This window comes from Balaenoptera ricei, chromosome 14, assembly GCF_028023285.1.
Source record: "Balaenoptera ricei isolate mBalRic1 chromosome 14, mBalRic1.hap2, whole genome shotgun sequence".
NCBI classification, from domain to species: Eukaryota; Metazoa; Chordata; class Mammalia; order Artiodactyla; family Balaenopteridae; genus Balaenoptera; species Balaenoptera ricei.
In genome coordinates, this window is record NC_082652.1 from 50,839,505 (window position 1) to 50,860,516 (window position 21,012).

General features: G+C 42.3%; 2 protein-coding genes across 4 annotated transcripts; one reads left to right on the forward strand and one right to left on the reverse strand.

Moving 5' to 3' along the window:
* Positions 1-1,294: 1,294 nt before the first annotated feature.
* ZNF396 (zinc finger protein 396) lies at positions 1,295-7,801 on the reverse strand. Of its 3 annotated transcripts, none has more exons than XM_059894530.1 (4): positions 7,720-7,801; positions 5,039-5,529; positions 4,624-4,768; positions 1,295-3,740 (listed from the first exon to the last, which is right to left on the reverse strand). In XM_059894530.1, exons 2-4 carry the CDS (start codon positions 5,456-5,458, stop codon positions 3,286-3,288), a joined length of 1,020 nt encoding a protein of 339 aa, XP_059750513.1. In that variant the 5' UTR covers positions 5,459-5,529; positions 7,720-7,801; the 3' UTR covers positions 1,295-3,285. The 3 variants fall into 3 exon arrangements, with proteins under 3 accessions (XP_059750513.1, XP_059750511.1, XP_059750514.1); XM_059894528.1 differs by lacking the exon at positions 7,720-7,801 and adding an exon at positions 7,244-7,681; XM_059894531.1 differs by lacking the exon at positions 7,720-7,801 and adding an exon at positions 6,834-6,920.
* Positions 6,747-19,350, forward strand: LOC132347355 (uncharacterized). Its single transcript, XM_059893790.1, has 4 exons — positions 6,747-6,950; positions 7,075-7,378; positions 8,044-8,171; positions 19,233-19,350. Exons 1-4 carry the CDS (start codon positions 6,747-6,749, stop codon positions 19,299-19,301), a joined length of 705 nt encoding a protein of 234 aa, XP_059749773.1. The 3' UTR covers positions 19,302-19,350.
* The last annotated feature ends 1,662 nt before the right edge of the window (positions 19,351-21,012 follow it).

Sequence of the window (21,012 nt, forward strand, 5' to 3'; positions counted from 1 at the left end):
AAGATCACTGTGGTTGAAAGAGATGGATGCATATGAAGGAGGCAAAACTCAGGGCCATTTTGCTCCCCCCGACTCAGGGATTAGCCACCATCTTGAATTTTTAAGAATATGCTAGAAAAGTCACATCAGCATATTTGAATGTTGAAGAGATGTATCCTGAAGGAAGGCAAAAGGATGAATAAAAAAGACAGAGAATAACTGATGGCAGCCAACATCCTTCAGAGGTGGGAAGGAATGCTGAGGGACCAGAGAAGAGATTCCCCTCTTTCATTCTGAAAGGAAGGGGAGAGGAAATGATGGGTGAGATGTAGATAAGTTGACAAACTTGGTAGAGTTCTCATCTTTTTTTTTTTTTTTTTTTGATAATGAAGGAGGCCAAATCATAGCCATCTGCTCATGAAAAGGAAAGTGGCCAAGGAGTATGGCAAACACTGTCGGCTGACTCAGTGTGGTTCCCAATCCCCATCTGCCCTGCTGCTTTCCCTCTAGGAGTTGAAAACACTTGCTTTACTAGACACACCTCCAACAAGGAAACATAAGCAGAATTTTGCTGGGGTTTCTTGGAAAGCTTTCCCTTTTCCTAGTAGAGGACATGGCCATGGCTGGAGTCCCTCTTCCTCTCTGACTTGACCCCAGATGCTATTCCCAGAGCTGGGACAGCTCTCTTGCATATCTGAGAAAATAAGTATGAAGGAAAGGCCCAAAGAAGTGCACAAGACAGCAGCCAGACAAGTCATTGTTCAGCTGCTGATTGACAGACAGCAGCAACTCGCCTCCAGATTTCTGGTTGCAAAGTCTAATTTGTCTAAGCCACCAAAGGTGGATTTTGTATTCAGAAGCATTCCTGATACAGGAAGTTTCAAGGACAGTGACAAACATCTGACCTGGTCTCTGAAGAGAATGGGAGAGAAAAAGAGGGAACATAGGACTATAGATAATAATAAAGGCTCAGATGAAGTGAAATTCATTTAAAAAACACCAATTCATTTTCGAGTATTTACTGTGGAAATTAATCAGTTTGATGGGGTGCTAATATGCTAATTTTATCAAGGTTACACCAAGTCATATTAATTCTCCAGTTAGATAAACTAGCACCTTCTACTTATTAGGAGACCTATGTAAGTGCAAGATAACTTAGAGTACTCAGTGACACCCTTTAAAGATTTGTTATTCTAAGATGATATGATTCACATCACTGTCTGGTGGAGAAGTTCAGATTATTCACACTGAAGACAATGTAATCTTGCAAAGTTTATGGCAGAAGCAAGTGAAGAAAGATGCTTGCCTCAGAATATTTGATTTAGATTCTGTCATTTTATTCACATAGTATCCAAAAAACCCTTTCCATGATTAAGCAGTAATTCACAATACATGTATCTTTTGAGGCATTTGCTGCTTTAATAGATGGCTTGTTCCTCTCTTTAATTACAAAAAGAATGAGACCCAAATAAAAAGACTCCTACATTTTTAATAAATGAAAATGTACAAAACTCAATACTTATTCATATTTACTAGAGCTACAGAGTATAATCACTATCAGAAAATTCTAAAATTAAAATTTGTATTCTCCTCTCCCCTTACTAATCTAATATTTATCAATATTCTAACTAAGCAGAGCATGTAATCCCACATTTGTCTCAGGAGTTACTCCAAGCACTAGATATGACTGGATTTTCTGATAATGAAATGTTTACACTTCATGAGGAACAAAGAAGTTCACCATGAGGCCTATCTTCCCTTCTCCTTCTAAGGACTTTCATTTCTCATGGTTGCCTCCATATTGGGTAACAGTGGCACCATGGGAGACACGACAATCCATGTATTCTTGTAATACATACAGAGTTTTATTAAGAATCCCTGGAAAGGGGGACATTATGTTATATATTGTCAGAATACTTTAAAAAAATACCAGTCATTTACTTTTTAAACAAGAGAATCTGATTGAATTAAATGTGGGTTAAACTCAATGGACTCTTTGAACTTTAGTGATTCTCTCATTTGTACAAGAGTATCAAAATCCAAGGTCTTAACATCATGATAAATTGTCTAGAAACTCATTTACTAAGAATGCATAAGACCCTGAAAAGGTTGTCCTGTGATGCCTGAAACATGTTCACAGCTGATTTATGCCAGAACAGAGGCCATGAAGAACTCTGAAGGACAGTCATCAGCTGTTAACGGTTTCCATTTCCAGGTAAGTACGCTTCTCCATTATGTGCTGCACTTACCAGGTAACATCAGTCTTGTTTGGACAGTCTTTTCTTCATCTTCCTTATTTCTTTATGTTAAGGTGATCATCAACTTTATATAAGCACCCACAGATAACTGTTCATTATTAGAAACTCATCATATTTAGGCCACTTCCTGAAGACATGTAGAGCAAATCTTAATGCTTTCACTGAGATATTTCCAATATAAATTGTAAAGGAGATAATTCTTTTTTCCTACACAGGAAATTACTTAGTATCATCAACAGTATATATAGATGATATTATACATCAACTATACCTCAATTTTAAAAATTGAAACAAAACAGTATGTAGGTTCTCTGGTTTTCGTAAGAGATGAATAAAGTCCCTTTACTCATCTGCTTCCTAACAATGACCCTGGACATTTCAGCTTAGGTCTTGAGGTACATATTCTTTTGGGTCTCCTCAATCCTATTCTCATATTTTGAATCTGGTAACAGAAAATAAAACAGTAAATTTATTTTACTATTATTACTTTTGGCCATGCCACGTGACTTGGAGGATATTAGTTCCCTGATCAGGGATTGAACCCAGGCCTGAAGCAGTGAAAGCGTGGAGTCCTAACCACTGGACTGCCAGAGAATTCCCAGGAAATTTTTTTAAAAAACTGATTTAATCTTTGGTCTAATAACTCCAATGTGCAAGTAATGAAATGGAGAATACCCACTTATATACTAACTCACACATTCCTTCTCAACAGGGAAAATGTTCTTGTCTAAAAAGGAACATACTAGTTCATTATTTGTGTTAATAATGGAAACAGCAGAACATGTCTGAGAGTATCTTTTCAAGAGTTGCACTAGGGATGGAAATCCGATTTAAGCTTTAGAATCTCAATCGTCTGAACTGACACTGTACTGAAAAGCAGAAAAGCAAACAATGCTGACAGAAAATATTCTACATTCTCTCCTGTGGCTTTTACAATCTTTGAAAGGAAATTGGTGCCCACTGAAACTACCGATTTATACTAAAGGAGTATTGGTGCTTTGTGTCTGCTCCCCTGTTGAAAAAGTTCTCAGTAAATGCTTTGACTCCCTCACAGCACTGATGGGACTTTTTCTCCAGCATGTTTTTTCCTATGTCTGAAAAGATTCGAGCTCTGACTAAAGGCTTTCCCACATTCATGACATTTGAAGGGTTTCTCCCCAGTGTGGATTCTTCGATGTTGAATCAGGATTGCACTTCGGCTGAAAGACTTTGCACACACGTCACATGTATAAGGTTTCTCTCCACTGTGGATCCTCTGATGTAGATTAAGGGCTGAGCTCTGACTAAAGACTTTCCCACATTCATCACACTTGTGTTGTTTTTTTCGAGGACGGTTTCCCTGTCTTCTTTCAAACTTTCTATCTTGTTCACAGGTTCCTCTAAATGTGAAACTCTGGGAAGCATTCATCTGAAGAGTGTTAGAAACTTTGTAATGCAGTTCTTTGCCTGAAGAAGTCTTTCGCCTTGAAGCTGATTTCACATTTATAGTTCTGGTGTCTCTATCTGAAATAATACATGGAAAAGCAAATGTAACCAGTTCTCTGTTCAGAAGGAAGGAAAACGAAATAGAATGATCCAAATGAAATATATATAGACTATTTTTTAGCTGGCATGTTTGAAATATAGCATCACAATGTGGAGGATGGAGAGGGTACGGCAGAAAACACTGAGAAGATCAAAAGGTGAAAGAGAAGGTTTATATATTGATGAGGTGGGCAACTATAAAGATGAAAAGCTCTGTGCAAAAGGTAGAATGGTGAGTAGAGGTAAAAAGATACATTAGAAACTGAGGAAAGTCTGGAAGAAAAGAAAGGGCCTAAAAGATGAGGAATTATTGGAGAAGCAGAGGAGCAACTGAAGGAGAGGAATTAAATGTGGTAGTGGGTAGCAATAAGCAAGATTTAGTACAAGAGTATCAATAAACAAAAGTTATAAAAATAAATGAATCAGTCTTTAGACTGTGACCTTGGGGTCCCTCAAAAGGGCCTCACGGACTGCCTGACGGCAGAAGAGGTGGGCTGAGACTGCTTGTTCCTGCTTTAGTCAGAGTAGCTGTGTTTTCATCTGTTTAATATATTGCAACTCCGCATAAAATTTCATTGAGAAGAGGGTCATGCTGCTTAAAAAAAGGTTCGAAAATCCAGATGGAGATGATGTCAAGGATTCAAAAATCTGAACAATATTATAAGAATCTTTGAGAAGGAAATAGGACAAAATACTGAGAATGTGCATTGGCAGGATATATAATGGTGGAAGTTCCCACAGGAACAGGAGGTAGGAGGGGAGACTGGAGACCTCTTACAGAAAGCAGCCTAGATGTGTGTGATGGGTGGGCTGAGAGGCCACCTTCCCACCCCCCCACCATGAACTGAACCCTGCCCCTCACCATTTTGTCTTAAGGTGTGAAGCTCCTTCGATGCCCACTGCAGTTGCTTTTTTGTGGGCTTAAGCTGGCTACGTGGTGTCTCCTGAGTGATTTCACAAGTTGGTAGCTTCTTTGCAAGCATGTCCTCATTTCGTCCAAGAAAGACCTAGAAACAGTTTGGTACTAACTGAGGCTGAAGAAGGGAATCAGGTTGGGACTTGAAGATAAAGTAACAGAGAAGAAACTATCCTGGGACACAGGAAAAGGGAGGAAAAAGGCAGAGGCGCGTTCTGTTTTCTGGCACAGCCGGGAGTCCACTCACCACACTCTACATTTAGTTGTGCTGAGTGGGAGTACAATTTGGGAGCTCTCACCCCAGTGATGTGCCAGAGCTCCTGACTCAGCCTTGTCCCTCATCCCCACAGCCCCGTCTCACCTGTTCAGCCGCCCTGTCATGCTCTTTCTCCAGCTCCTCCAGCATCACCACGGCTTCCTCTCCACTCTCTGGTCGGTTCTCTTGAAACCAAGCCTGCAGCTCCTCAGGCAACATGGCCAGGAACTGCTCCAGCACCAGCAGCTCCAGGATCTGCTCCTTGCTGTGCACCTCTGGCCTCAGCCACTGACAGCAAAGCTCGCGGAGCCGGCTCAGAGCCTCCCGGGGCCCAGGTGACTCCTGGTAGTCAAACTGCCTGAACCGCTGGCGGTAGGTCTCTGAGCTGTAGTAGCTGCTCCAGTGGCGGCTGGAGACCATATTACAGGCCTGCCCTCCCTCTTCCACCTTCATTACCAGAATGCAGTCAGGGTCCCCTGAAGTTTGTGTAAGGAGTTTTGATGTCTCTCTCAATTTTGCAGACATTTGGACTGGGAATAGCTCAGAACTGCTAGGCTTTAATCTTCAAGAAGGTGAAACTCTCCTTATGGACACTCCTAAATATGATTAAAGAGACAAGTGGAAACAAGACAAAGACAAATGCTTCTTAGAACGATACAACTAAGATTAGACACATAAGACTGTACAGAAAGTGCTGCCCTTAATCTTAACATAAACCATGCTTTCAAAGAACACTTCCTTCTTTAAGAGAATCAAAGAGCTCAGAGGCATTAATTTATATACATGAGTAATTCGCAATTTATTCTGAAAATCATGCACATGAGGCTGACTAAACATCACAATAAGAGATCAGCCAGGGTTGCAGAGGAGCTCCTGGAGAACAGAAATAAGGGAAGGCTGAGGAAAGTTATGACTCTGGGTCAGCCTCAAAGAGCCAGTTAATTTTTTCTAGACTGCCGCAAGGAGCTCTAAGGAATAGTCTCACGAGAGAAGTACTTTTGCATAGATTTTTTTTTTCAATGCTTACTAATTCTTAAAACAATATTACTTTGGCATTAAAGGACCATTCAAAAGAAAAAAGCATATTCCTCCATCTTAATGTATTTCCATTTTTTTCATGTACATGTCTACTGCTCATCTGTGACATCCATATTATTTACTTAATTATCTCTTTATTGTAGAATATTTAGGCTGTTTCTAATTTTTACTATTATAAACAATGCTGGGAAGCACATTTTCAGAAAATATACTATTTTTCTCCTTTCAAATTATTTCCTTCAAAGATGTCCCAAGGACTTGACTTACTGGGGTCAAAGGAAAAGGGACAAATATCTTGCTATGTATTATCAAACAGATTATAGAAAACGCTGTATCAAATCACAGTGTCACCAGCAACATAGTGATGTATGGGGGCAACAATTCTCCAAGTATCACTAGCTTGTTAGCAGGATGGGGGTGGGAAGACACTTTCCTTAGTAGCATTTTAGTATATGTATCACTAGTAACTGATAACTAATTTAAACTGTTATATGTGCCCCTATTTTTCCTCTTTACCATTTTTTTCCCCACTTCACCGAGAACTCTTCTAGGCACTGAAGATATGGCGGTGACCCGAACAAAGCCTGCGGCTGCATAAAGCTTATATTCTAGCCCGGGAAAGACAAGGTTACCAAATAAATGACACAACTTTATACAGTGCTCCACAATTGAAACGCAGAGAATTTACTATGTGCTAAGCACTCGTCTAGGGATCTTAATAAACATAAACTCATTTAAATCCCCACAAAATCCCTGTAAGGTTCTTTTCATCCCCATGTTGAGGAACCCGCCAGGGCAAGCTCAGGTAACGAGACCAAAGGCAAAGGAGCAGAGCTGGGGTCTGAGTTCAGGCCATCCACACTTTATACGGTGCTGCGCGGTCCAGAGCCGGTGGCCGGGGTCCCAGCGCAAAGAAGGAGCAGCAGACCCATATGATCCTGAGCCGGAACCGAATCTGGGATCGAGACCGGAGCGACAGGTGGGGTTTGAGGCCACGTGTCTGGAGCCGTCTAGGGGAGTTACACAGAGGGCCCCTAAGCTAAAGCATCCTCTGGAAGTCGCAGGAGTGGCCACCGGGACGCACTTTCCGTCTCCCGCACCAGGAGCGGAGTCTGTGCCGGGTCCACAACTGCTCTCAGTTCCACCCAAGAGACCAAACCCCCAACAGCGCGCGAGGGTCCGTAACGAACCCGGTCCCTGGAGGGGAGGTTTCGCCCAGAGTCCCAGATCCGGGAGTCTTTCCCGAGGGGACCGACTCTCCCTTGGAAATACCTCCTCTGCTGAGCCTGCTCCCAAAGGTCCCGGGACACCTTCCTCCACCACACGGCGCCGCTCCCGGACGGAAACCCGACTCCGCGAGACCACACGAGGAGAATGGGCGCGGGGGGAGGGTGCGCGGGAGGTCAGGTAAGCGCGCGGAGGGTGATGGGAGGAGGTCGGCTTGGGGGGCGGGGGTCAGGCGCCACGGGGTACCCGGACAAGGAAAGGGGGTGCACGCACGCGCTGTGAGAGGCCAGGAGGTGCGGGGACGAGGTGGAGGCCGCGGAGAAGCGCCGGGGGCGTGAGGAAGAGGTAGCCGGGGTGGGGGCGGGGAGGGGTATGAAGAGGGGGTGCGCGGGCGCGTGTTGGGAGTGGTGGTGGGGCTACCGTGAGGTGGCCCCAGGCCCGCGGCCATCCCTTCCCCATCCCCCCGGGTGACGGTCGCTTCTCCCGGAGGCCTAGCAGAGCGAAGAGACCTCAACTCTCACCTCCGGCCTAGGAAGGACGACCCCGTGTTTTGGGGGAGAAGCCGGGGAAGCGCCCAACGGGCCGCTGCTTCCGGTCCTCGCGGCGGGGAGGGGGCGGGGCTCAGGATGCCTGAGCGGTTGCCATGGAGACGAGCCGAGGCCCGCGCCTCAGGCTTCCAGAGGTAGCTCTTGGACTGCGGGGAAGAGCGAAATACCGACGGATGGGAATCCAGCTGCTCGGGATCCCCGTTCAAAGAAACCAGCAGTATTTTTCTCAGAGTACTTTTACTTACATTATTTCGTTTACTCTTTCGATAACCCAGTACGTTTATCCCCATTTTACAGGGAATAAACCCAAAGTTTCTGTGACTTGGCCAAGGTCACGGAGGAGACTCCCGGGCTTTCTACCGCTAAGCACAACTTTCTGTAATACCGTCTGCGCTCCTGATGCTGGCTACGCTCCGAGTATCGTCGTAAGAAATGGGTTTGACCCTCCCATCCTCACCCCATGTTTTCACAAGGGAACCTAATGGCCCTTGAAAAGGTGTGAACCCGCGCACGCACATATTTTGGCACCAATATATACATATATATGTCCTCAGATAATCTTGAGTAAATTTAAAAATAAATTTGAGGCTAAATGAGCTACAAGGCCACAGCCCCACATATTGGTTCCCTCCTCCACCCACTTTCCCTAGGGACTCTTGGAAATATACTTGTAGAGGGAAGTAGGGAATCAGGGAGAGGACAGCAATGCTTGAAAATTAATAAACGACAATAAGAAGAAAAAAACCCTTTTGGTATGAGCAAACAAACAAAAAAGAAAGGTATATTAGTAATGGAGTCTGAAGTGATGAGAGAAAAGGCTGGTTTACTCAGTCTATGCCAGACCTAGGGGATTAGTGGAGAAACTTGCATCTTAATTAACCTACAATGATATTAAATTTGAAGAATTTATTTTTTTAAGAAATTCTTGCTTCTACAGCGGTATTTCATGGGATAAAATTTTTTGCTGAGTTAATTGCTAACACAAATAGCAAGACAACCCAAAAGTGTACAAGGGAATGTATTTATGGTGATGATGGGTAGGTTAAATGACTCAAGGCAATGAGGAATCTGAAACAGATCCTCAAGGGCAATCTTGGCAGTGGTGTGAAGTCATAGAAGGTGGTTTAAGGAGAAAATGGACAGCAGTCAAAAGCTGCAAGGAGAATAAGGAACTGTGAAAAGCCATGTGATTTGGCAGGAAGTCAGAGGTGAGTTCATCAGCTAGGATTCTACCAAATAGCTGGACCCAAGAACCTAAAGTTTCTTTTAAAAAAGGGAGGCTTCCCTGGTGGTGCAGTGGTTAAGAATCCGCCTGCCAATGCAGGGGACATGGGTTCAAGCCCTGGTCCAGGAAGATCCCACGTGCTGCGGAGCAACTAAGCCCACGAGCCACAACTACTGAGCCTGTGTGCCACAACTACTGAAGCCCGCACTCCTAGAGCTCTGCAACAAGAGAAACCACCACAGTGAGAAGCCCACGCACCGCAATGAAGAGTAGCGCCTGCTCGCCGCAACTAGAGAAAGTGCGCGTGCAGCAACGAAGACCCAACACGGCCAAAAAAAAAGAAAAGAAAAAAAAAGGGAGCAAATGTAAACGATTGCTTGTAATAAATAGTTCACAGTAAGCTTGATAAAGGGCAGGTTTTTGTTTGTTTTTATTTTTTTAATGTTTGGGTGGAAAGAAATTAACAGGAACAAACTAGTAGAGCAAGCATCTAGCTGTATACCAGCTGCATGGTAAACACTGGGAATTCAGATGTGAGAGACAGATTCTTTTTTTAAAAAAAATTTATTTATTTATTCGGCTGCGTCAGGTCTTAGTTGCAAGCATGCGGAATCTTCGTTGCGGCATGCAGGCTTCTCTCTAGTTGTGGCTTGCAGGCTCCAGAGCATGCGGGCTCAGTAGTTGTGGTGCTCCAGGTTAGTTGCCCCGCGGCATGTAGGATCTTAGTTCCCTGACCAGGGATCGAAGCCGCGTCCCCTGCATTGGAAGGTGGATTCTTAACCACTGGACCACCAGGGAAGTCCTGAGATACAGATTCTTGCTCTTTAGGAACTGATAGACTAATTAAGGAGAAGAGTATATAAACTGACTATTCCAAACAAAGTGGCAGATGTTCTGATGGAGCTACCTACAGGATGCTACAAAAGCACAAAGAAAGGGAGGTGCTGGGGAGAGCTGAGTGTTGATACATTTCAGACTGAGGGACCAGAGCAGAAAGTTTAGATTTGTTGGATTGAAGGATGTCAAAACATGAGTGGCTGCGGATGAGGGTGAAGAAGTAAGCAGGGGTCTAGTTTTGAAAGATTTGGCAGGCCAAGTAAAAGGCTGTGAACTAAAATTTTAAGCAGGGTCTTGAGCGAGTGGCTCAAGCATATCTGCAATTCAGATAGAATTCTGATGGCAATGTGAAAGATGGGTTTGAGTGGAGACCAAACTGAAGATAGGGTGACCAGCTCTGAAGCTACTGCAAGGTTCCAAGCTGCAACTGATGGAGGTCTGAACTAGTGCACAGGGGGGAGAGGATGGAGGCAGATTCAGGAAATATTTGGGAGGCTGGTGTTTGTTGGATGGTAGGCTGACCATTGGGTGGATAGTGCGTGATTAAAGTTTAAAAAAAACAGTATGAGTAAGTTTGACAGTGGCTTATGTGGACTTTTGAGGGGAGTTTTTGGTAGCCTGAATCTGAGGCTGAATGAGATGCTTTAATCAATACCATACAATCACACAACACAAAATTGGACACTTTGTGAGATTATGTGAAAGTAAATATCAAATGTGCTCTATATCTGAATGCTTCTCCTGTATATTAAACTCCTTGTAAATTTCTTCTTTTTTTTTTTTTTTCCCCTGCGTGGCGCAGCTTGCGGGATCTTAGTTCCCTAACCAGGGATTGAACCCACACCCTTGGCGTGGTTCAGTGAAAGCTTGGAGTCCTAACCACTGGACTGCCAGGGAATTCCCTCCCTGTAAATTTTATAAGCTACTTATAAACACAGTGAAGGAAGAGGGCAATCACTTTATTTATTTATTTATTTTTAATTTTTGAATTTTATTTTATTTATTTTTTTATACAGCAGGTCCTTATTAGTCATCAGTTTTATACACATCAGTGTATACATGTCAATCCCAATTGCCCAGTTCATCACACCACCACCCTCCACCGCTTTCCCCCGTTGGTGTCCATACGTTTGTTCTCTACATCTGTGTCTCAATTTCTGCCCTGCAAACTGGTTCATCTGTACCATTTTTCTAGGTTCCACGTATATGCGTTAATATACAATATTTGTTTTTCTCTTTCTGACTTACTTCACTCTGTATGACAGTCTCTAGATGCATCCACGTCTCTACAAATGATCCAATTTCATTCCTTTTTATGGCTGAGTAGTATTCCATTGTATATATATATCACAACTTCTTTATCCATTCGTCTGTCGATGGGCATTTAGGTTGCTTCCATGACCTGGCTATTGTAAGTAGTGCTGCAATGAACATTGGGGTGCATGTGTCTTTTTGAATTATGGTTTTCTCTGGGTATATGCCCAATAGTGGGATTGCTGGATCATATGGTAATTCAATTTTTAGTTTTTTAAGGAACCTCCATACTGTTCTCCATAGTGGCTGTATCAATTTACATTCCCACCAACAATGCAAGAGGGTTCCCTTTTCTCCACACCCTCTCCAGCACTTCTTGTTTGTAGATTTTCTGATGATGCCTATTCTAACTGGTGTGAGGTGATACCTCATTGTAGTTTTGATTTGCGTTTCTCTAATAATTAGTGATGTTGAGCAGCTTTTCATGTGCTTCTTGGCCATCTGTATACCTTCTTTGGAGAAATGTCTATTTAGGTCTTCTGCCCATTTTTGGATTGGGTTGTTTGTTTTTTTAATATTGAGCTGCATGAGCTGTTTATATATTTTGGACATTAATCCTTTGTCCGTTGATTCGCTTGCAAATATTTTCTCCCATTCTGAGGGGTGTCTTTTCGTCTTGTTTATGGTTTCCTTTGCTGTGCAAAAGCTTTGAAGTTTCATTAGGTCCCATTTGTTTATTTTTGTTTTTATTTCCATTACTCTAGGAGGTGGATCAAAAAAGATCTTGCTGTGATTTATGTCAAAGAGTGTTCTTCCTATGTTTTCCTCTAAGAGTTTTATAGTGTCCAGTCTTACATTTAGATCTCTAATCCATTTTGAGTTTATTTTTGTGTATGGTGTTAGGGAGTGTTCTAATTTCATTCTTTTACATGTAGCTGTCCAGTTTTCCAAGCACCACTTATTGAAGAGACTGTCTTTTCTCCATTGTACATCCTTGCCTCCTTTGTCATAGATTAGTTGACCATAGGTGCGTGGGTTTATCTCTGGGCTTTCTATCTTGTTCCATTGATCTATGTTTCTGTTTTTGTGCCAGTACCATATTGTCTTGATTACTGTAGCTTTGTAGTATAGTCTGAAGTCAGGGAGTCTGATTCCTCCAGCTCCATTTTTTTCGCTCAAGACTGCTTTGGCTATTCAGGGTCTTTTGTGTCTCCATACAAATTTTAAGATTTTTTGTTCTAGTTATAGAAAAAATGCCATTGGTAATTTGATAGGGATTGCATTGAATCTGTAGATTGCTTTGGGTAGTATAGTCATTTTCACAATATTGATTCTTCCAATCCAAGAACATGGTATATCTCTCCATCTGTTGGTATCATCTTTAATTTTTTTCATCAGTGTCTTATAGTTTTCTGCATACAGGTCTTTTGTCTCCCTAGGTAGGTTTATTCCTAGGTATTTTATTCTTTCTGTTGCAATGGTAAATGGGAGTGTTTCCTTAATTTCTCTTTCAGATTTTTCATCATTAATGTATAGGAATGCAAGAGATTTCTGTGCATTAATTTTGTATCCTGCAACTTTACCAAATTCATTGATTGATTAGCTCTAGTAGTTTTCTGGTGGCATCTTTAGGATTCTCTATGTATAGTATCATGTCATCTGCAAACAGTGACAGTTTTACTTCTTCTTTTCCAATTTGTATTTCTTTTTCTTCTCTGATTGCCATAATGACATTATAGAGATATTCACTCCTCAACTTTGTATTCACCTTCATCACAACATTCCTTCATCCCAGCATATTTGCTTTCCACCTAGTTAAAGGCTTTTAGTGGTGTGGCTCTGTTTCCATCTGTGCATATAACCATTTTTTTCCTTGCCCAGGTGTGTGAAGCAGATGTGTTAGAGACAGGCTGCCGTATTTCTATAAGGATAATAGGTTAGAAAGTCAAGAAATTTAGCTTTAGAAATAAAAAGCAATTTGCCTGCAATGGAACTATGGTTTCCAGAGAGTGGTGGATAGAGTGTGTGTAGCAAGTCCAAGTGTGGATGCACATTGAATGGCTATGAGAGTTTGGATGTGTCCCTTTGTGGAAGATACAAATGAAGTACCAAGTTAGGAAAACAACTAAGGAGGCATCCCAAACTGAGTTCATGTTCTTCCCCTTATACCCTCAACTGGCCCCGCTCCCCCATTTCCTTGCTTTGATAGTGAAAACTACTGTTAACTCCATGTTCCAGGCAAAAATCTTAGAATTCATCTTGGACTTTTCCCTCTCCCTCATTCTACTACACCCAGTGGGTCCAGAAGTCAGCAGAGGGACCTGGTTCATTCCCTGACTCTGCCACAAGCTAGCTGTGGGCAAGTTCCTGCAATTCTCTACTCCTCATTTCCTCATTTATAAAATAGGGATCATAATAGTCATCTCATTGGCTGAAGATTAAATAAGATAATGTACGTAGGTAAAGTTCCACAGGTGATTCCAGTGGACAGCTGTATCAGTTTCCTGGGGCTTCTGTAACAAAGTACCACAGAATTAGTGCCTTAAAACAACAGAAATTTATTCCCTCACAGTTCTGGAGGCCAGACATCCAAAATCAATTTCACCGGGCTGAAATCAAGGTGTCAGCAGGGCAGCACTGCCTCTGGAAGCTCTAGGGGAAAATCCATTTCTTTCCTCTTCCAGCTTCTGGTGGCTGCCAGCATTCCTTGGCATGTGGCTGCATCACTTCAATTTTTAAGGCGAGTATCTTCAAGTCTCCCTCTTCCTCTCTCTTGTAAGGTTAGATGTGATTGCATTTAGGGTCTACCTACCCAAAAAATCAAGGATAATTTCCCTATCTCAAGATTCTTAATTTAATCACCCCTGCAAAGACACCTTTTCCAAATGAGGTAACATTTACAGGTTCCAGGAATTAGGATCTGATATCTTTGGGGACCATTTTTTGGGGGTCTACCACAACAGACAAGGTTAAGAATCTCTATATTAGGTAGATAAGGAACTGCCTCAAAAGGAAAGCTTTGGAAAAACAAGCAGTTAAGAGGAGAGTTCTAACCCATGGTCTATGGGCTCTCTATCTGTGTGCCCGATGTGGTAACCACTAAATACATGTGGCTAGTTAAGTTTAAATTTAAGCTAATTAAAATTAAATAAAATTAGAAATCCAATTCCTTGGTCACATTTGCCAGTTTCAAATGCTCATAGCCTCATGTGGCTCATGGGCTACCATATTGGACAGCACAAGTACAGAACATTTCCACAATCGCAGAAAGCTTTAATGGACATCATCTCTCACCCCTGAAATATGTTTCTAGATGCATATGTTCACTTGTCTGGGGACAGGGTCTAACAGAAGACACAAGTTACCGACACTGACAAAGACCAGCCTGTTGATGTGTTTTATTGGCTCACTGTTTTAAAATTGAATCGGTTCCTAACATGGACATTTTGATTCAATACATTTAAAAAAAAAATCACACTACTTCTTTTGAAAAACTGAAAAATCTAGGAATACTGATCCCGCATTCCCTCAGAGCAAACATTTCCTGGACAAAGTCTCTGCTACCTGCTTTAGACAGATCATGCTTTCCCCAGTTGCCAATGTCCCCACCTGCCCCCTGCCATTTCTATCACTAGTCTAGCCCCTACAGGTTAGTGGAGTTTGAGACTTCTGATCTTCATCTTCTGATTCTCAAAGATGTCCAAGATTATCGCTTCTCAAACTTGAATGTATCAATACATACAGATCACTTGGGAATCTTGCTGAAATGCAGATTCTGATTCAGTAAGTTTGAGGTGGGACCCGAATTTCTGCATTTCTAATACATTCCCAGGTGATGGTAATGTTTGAATAGCAAGGCTCTGATGGAATCTAGAATCTATTTTCTATCAATAGAATAACTTAGTGGAGAGCCAAATTCAAGCTGCCAGAGACATGTTCTGAATATTGGAGAAGTCACAGCACTAGTAGCAGTACTGAACAATTGGTAAATGAGGCTTCTTCCCCCATCTTTAAAATGGCTTCTTTGGTATTTAATAGTGAATTTGTACCAGTTGAAATCCAGTTTAATTATTCACAGATATGGGTGGAGATGTTTTTAATTGCCCACTCAGCAACTGTTTTTGAGGTAAAGGCTGCCAATATACTTAACATAAATCATTTTACCAAAACATCTGAAGAGGGGATTCCCTGGCGGTCCAGTGGTTAGGACTCAGCGCTTTCACTGCTGAAGGCCTGGGTTGGATCGCTGGTTGGGGAAACTAAGATCCCTCAAGCCTCAAGGCGCAGCCAAAAAAAAAAAAAAAAATCTGAAGATGATCAAACAACCTGAAAATGATGCACATCTCCCCAGTGTGGATTCTTTGATGATCAATTAGAGGGATAGGACTTGTCCCCAGTGTGTATGCTCTGAGGCTGAATAAAGGTTGAGCTTTGAGTAAAGGTTTTTCAAGAAAATGTCCCAGGACTGAAAGACAAGAATTCACAGATCAAAAGGGCCAGCCCTTTGTGTACTCAACACATGGGATGAAGACCTATATCATTATGGAATTTCTCAAAATTTGGGAGAGATTTAAGATCCTAAAAGCTTCCAGAATCTAACAGGCCACAAACTAAAAATTGAAAAACAAGATGGTATTAGACTTCTCAGTCTAGAAGGTAATATACAGTGCCATCAAAATCTTGAGAAAAATTATTTCCAATTAAAATCCTGCTGGGAAGTTCCCTGGTGGTCCAGTGGTCAGGACTTAGCGCTTTCACTGCTGTGGCCAGGTTCAGTCCTTAGTCGGGGAGCTAAGATCCCGCAAGTCGTGTGGCATGGCCAGAAAAATAAATTAATTAATTAAAAAATAAAAAAATAAAATAAAAAATAAAACCCTGCTGGATCATTATGCAAAGCGAGAAAAAGGACATTTTCAGGCATGCTAAGTATTAAAAAAAATTTACCTTCCATGCAGCCTTTTTCAGGAGACTATTGGGTGTCTACCAAAAAGAGAGTAAACCAAGTAAGAAGATATGAATAGAGGATTCAACACAGGAGATAATTAAGGAAATTCCCAAGAGGGTGATGAAAGGAGGTCCCAGGTAGCAGTCGGAGTTAAGCAGCCGAGGGATGGAGAGCTCAAGGAACATGACTTCAAGGGGAAAAACAATGGTGCAGTGGAGTACTGGGTGTGTTTGTTTGGTTATGTTCCAGTGTTGAGAGGAGATTTATACTCTGGCTGAAAGTCAGTGGAAAAATTAGTGGTAGATGGATAGAAGACTAAATAAAGGGGGAAAACAGTGTTATCATTTATCATTAGATCCAGGTAAACAAAATGGTATATAAGAAATTTAATTATAGTATATCAGAAGGCTTAGCTATGGATAATATTTATATAGTCATAATAATGTAAACACTGAATTCTTATCTAACCAAAATAGGTTAGAAGTATATTGGGAGGATTGAGGTTGTGGGGAGGAGAATCCTGTGTGATGAAGGTGCCTGTGGATTTATAAGAGAGCTAAGTCCTTATCTCCCATAATATGAGCTTAGTCAATGATAATTAAAGTGAAATATCAAGAAGAAATAACTGTATTAACAAGTTATTTTTAAAGTGTAAGTAAATCCCCATAGAAACAGCTATAAGAGTTGAAGGTAGATGCAGTCCTGGGGAGCAGGGGTTGGGGAAGGGACTGCCCTTGTCCATTCTAGGTCTTGTAGACCAATTTGACTTTTCAATTATATGTATTATGACATCAGTTATAGAGAATAAACTATCATTGCACCTCCCATCCCCTTTAAGCCTTCTGTATTGAGGCTTCCACCCTCACCCCCTTACTAGTCTTCCCTGTTGCCAAATCTAATTCACTTGTTTTAGTTCTCATCTTCTCAGAATTTCACATTATTAACTACGGTACTTCTTCCACTTTGAACTCTTTGTCCTTCATTTTCACTACTCCTCTGTCTTCAGGTTCTCTTCCTTCTTCTGAACACTCTTTACAGTGGTTCCTCTTGCTCTGCAATCCCACATATTGAGTGTTCCCCATTGTTCTGCCTTTGGTTCCTGCACTTTTCATGTTGTAGGCTCTCTGCGGGCCAGCTCATCTATTTCCACCTGTAAGCCTTCACCAACCATCTCTACACTAATCAGCTCCAATTTACATCTTGAGCCTGATCTTTTCCTTGAGCCTCCTCCCCACAGAGCTGAGTGCTGATCAGACATGACCACTTGTTAAGTCAGAGAGAGAGAAAAACCGTGTGATATCCCTTATACGTGGAATCTAAAAAGAAATGATACCAATGAACTTATTTACAAAACAGAAACAGACTCACAGACTTAGAGAACGAACTTATGGTTACCGGGGGGAAGGAGGAGGGCCAGGGATAGTTAGGGAGTTTGGGATCGACATGTACACACTGCTATATTTTAAATGGACAACCAACAAGGACCTGCTGTAGAGCACAGGGAACTCTGTTCAATGTTATGTGGCAGCCTGGATGGGAGGGAGTTTGGGGGAGAATGGATACATGTATATGTATGGCTGAGTCCCATTGCTGTGCACCTGAAACTATCACAACATTGTTAATCGGCTATATGCCAATATAAAATAAAGAGTTTAAAAAAATTTAAAAAAACCAAAAAACAGAAAAAAACATTACCACTTGTTTGTTTTACAGACACCTTAAACTAAACATGAGCTACTCCTCACTTCTCCCACACTCACCTCTTTTTCCTCCTTATCTCTTGAACTAGCACCACCATCCACTCATTCCCCCCAGTAGAAATCTGGAATCTTCCAGATATGTCTATTTCACTCATGTACATGTCAGGCAGTGTCTGTGTCCCGTCCATCCTTGGGCTCTCTGTGTCCTTTATTCCCTTTATGGTGGCTGGCACATTGATCTCTACTTAATTCATGCTCCATAAATGCAGGAATAAAAAAGAAGAGGATCAAATTGATAAAAGGGTCAGTTTCCCACTAGCAATGGGATGATGGGAGTGGACTGGAAACGATATGAAATTTGATGTATACTGGTAGTGGGAGTCCAGGGTAAGGTCTGAGGTGATGAAGGATGAAGTCAAAATGTTAAATCTGAAATTTAGCAAAGAGTGTTCAGATGGATTTAAAGGCATAGTTACCAGAGAAGACAGATAATCCACGAGGAGGAGAGTGCAGTGGGTCAGAGAGCTGCTGCAGGTACATATATTGCAATAAAAGCATAATGGCTTCATGACAGTTTAATGTGAAGAGATGAAGATAATACATTTCATACAGTACTGAACATCCATGTCTGGGAAGACAGTAAAACCCAATGGGAGGGAGACAAAAGGTAGAGTTTCACAGTCTGCTGTAACCTTGGGTGTTTAGCACACTGTCTATGTGGAGTCTTGCTTCTTGCCTCTCTTCCGAAGCATGGGGCTCCAGATGTTCATTTATGAGTTGGTTCTCTACAAACTGCAACTAAACATTTGGTGCTGTATTAGTTTCCTAGAGCTGCCATAACAAATTACCACAAACGGTGCCTTCAGACAACAAGAATTTATCTCGTGGTTCTGGAGGCTAGAAGTCTGAAATCAAGGTGTTGGCGGGGCCATACTGCCTCTGAAGGGCCTTTGCCTCTTCCTAATTTCTGATGCTTGCTGGCAATCCTGCATCGCTCCGATCTCTGCCTCTGTCATCATATGGCCTTCTTCCTTCTGTGTCTAAGTGTAGCTTCTTGTCTCATCTCCTTTTAAAGGATTCATTGGATTTAGGGCCCACCCTAATCCAGTATGACCTCATCTTAACTAATTACATCTGCAAAAAATATCCATTTCTAAATAACGTCACATTCTGAGCTTTCAGGTGGACATGAATTTTGGGAGGACACTATTCAACCCAGTTCAGTGTGCCTTTGCCTTTTAGCAGTTTATTGCAATTCACCATTCTTTGCCTGCTCTGTAAACCTGAAATTGGCCTCCTAAATATTTTCCCCTTTACCCACAAACATGATGTTACGATTTGTCAGTAGGGGGCGCTGGAGAAACGTTGCGGGAGGAAGGGGTTTCCCTTCCCCGTTCTGGTGTGCTGGCTCAGCTTGTGGCTCTCCAGGATCCAGCAGCAGCTCTCCCTGCAGCAGTCTTCTCCTGCACCCTCTCAGGCAGTTTCGTAGCACACTGCCTCTAGTGAGATACTCCCTTGCCTCTAGAGGGAAGACTTCCAGCAAGATCCACTACCATGGCACAACAGTGACTCCTTTCTATCCAGTGAGCCATGACTGCACTGCAGAGGAGGCTCCTAATCAAGTAAACAAAATGACAGACTCGGTATATGTAAGTCAGTCCCTTACCCCAGTCACCCCAGTGCTTGCTCCACGGGCCATAAACAAAGTGGCCACAGTGGCAGGGATGGAGGCTATGCGTGGGCTAAAAACACGGACTTTACCTACCCAAGACTGACCTGACAAGCATTACTGCTGAGTGTCTAACCTGTCAACAGCAGAGGCCAAAGGTAAACCTCTCAAATGGCACCTCTCCCCATGGGGACCAACCAGCCACCTGGGGCAGATTGATTACATTGGACCTCTTTCTTCATAGAGGAGGCAGAGATTCATCCTCACTGGAATATTCATGACTCTGAACATGGATTTGCCTTGCCTGAACATAACACTTCAGCCCCACCATCTGTGTACTTATGGAATGCTTTATCCATCATCTTGGTATTCTGCGCAGCACTGCTTCTCATCAAAGAGCTCATTTCACAGCAAAGGAAATAGAGCCATCGGCTTATGCCCATGGAATCAACTGGTCTTACCACATACCCCATCACCTGGAGCTGTTGGCCTAATTGAAAGTTGGAATGGACGATTCAGTTGTGGTGCCAGTTGGGAGACAACCCCCCCAGAACAATGGGATTCTGTCTTACAGGGTAGAGTATAGGTTTTGAATCAGTGACTGTTATATGATGTTCTCTCTCCCGTAGCCAGAACACATGGATCTGGGCATCAAGGGGAGGAAGTGGGAGTGGCTCCTTTCACTCTTAAACTCACTAAGAAGAAATGTTCTTCCTTCCCCAGAAACTTTGAGCAATGCTGGTTTAGAAGTCATAGTCCCCAGGGGAGGAATGTTTCCACCAACAGACACAATGGTTCAATTGAATTGGAAAGTGAGAATGCCTCCTGGACATTTTGGACCTCTTATACTATTCACCAACTGGCCAGAAAAAAAGGGTGGGGGTTACTCTAAATGAGGTACTTGAACTTGGGCTGCTGCTACACAATGCAGGCAAGGAGGACTATGTCTGAAACCCAGGGAGTTATCTGGGAGTGCTTCTTAGTACTTCCATGCCTAATAGCGAAAGTTATTGGAAAACTACAGAAACCAGGAAAGGCAGGACTGAAGACTCAAACCCTCTTGGGAGTGAAGGTTTGGGTCACTCTGGTAGGGAATGAACTCCAACCAGCTGAATTTCTGGCTGAGGATGGGGAAAATGTGATGTGGACTGGGCAGTGGAAGAAGGAAGAGACGGGTACCATTGACAGCCTCATAACAAAACACAGAAATAATGGCAGTAGTAGCTTCATATATATTCTCCTTACATATATGTGTGTTTACTGAATATACTAAACATTTTCTTCTTCTATCTCCTTTCTATTTTTATGTTACATACATGTAGTTGAAAATTAACTTTACAGTTTATTCTTTAGGAACAGAATATTCAGTGGGACTCCACCTGAATTTGAGGAGTGATTAATATAACCATTGATGGATATGGTGCCTGTTGGAACTGTGTGCCTCTACATTTTGAAGAAGAGGTGAGAACTTTTCTTTTAATACAGAAAGTTGTATTTTGTTACAGGAAAAATTAGAGGTGTTTTATTGATGTACAGAAATTCAAAGCTGTGTAGAAGGCTGCACATGGAAGCTGAAGAGCCAGAGGGCTCTCTCTCCTCACTTGTATTGCTGTGATACTGCTCCAGCTATTCTTTG

Excerpts from the sequence above, each read along its gene's own strand:
- ZNF396 (XM_059894530.1), bottom strand. The coding sequence starts at position 5,458 with ATGTCTGCAAAATTGAGAGAGACATCAAAACTCCTTACACAAACTTCA. Across the intron at positions 4,769-5,038 it reads ATGACAGGGCGGCTGAACAG|GTCTTTCTTGGACGAAATGA; the intron begins GTGAGACGGGGC and ends AACTGTTTCTAG. Across the intron at positions 3,741-4,623 it reads TCACACCTTAAGACAAAATG|ATAGAGACACCAGAACTATA; the intron begins GTGAGGGGCAGG and ends GTATTATTTCAG.
- LOC132347355 (XM_059893790.1), top strand. The coding sequence starts at position 6,747 with ATGTTGAGGAACCCGCCAGGGCAAGCTCAGGTAACGAGACCAAAGGCA. Across the intron at positions 7,379-8,043 it reads GAGGGTGCGCGGGAGGTCAG|GGAATAAACCCAAAGTTTCT; the intron begins GTAAGCGCGCGG and ends CCCATTTTACAG. Across the intron at positions 8,172-19,232 it reads GCTACGCTCCGAGTATCGTC|AGGGAAGACTTCCAGCAAGA; the intron begins GTAAGAAATGGG and ends CCTTGCCTCTAG.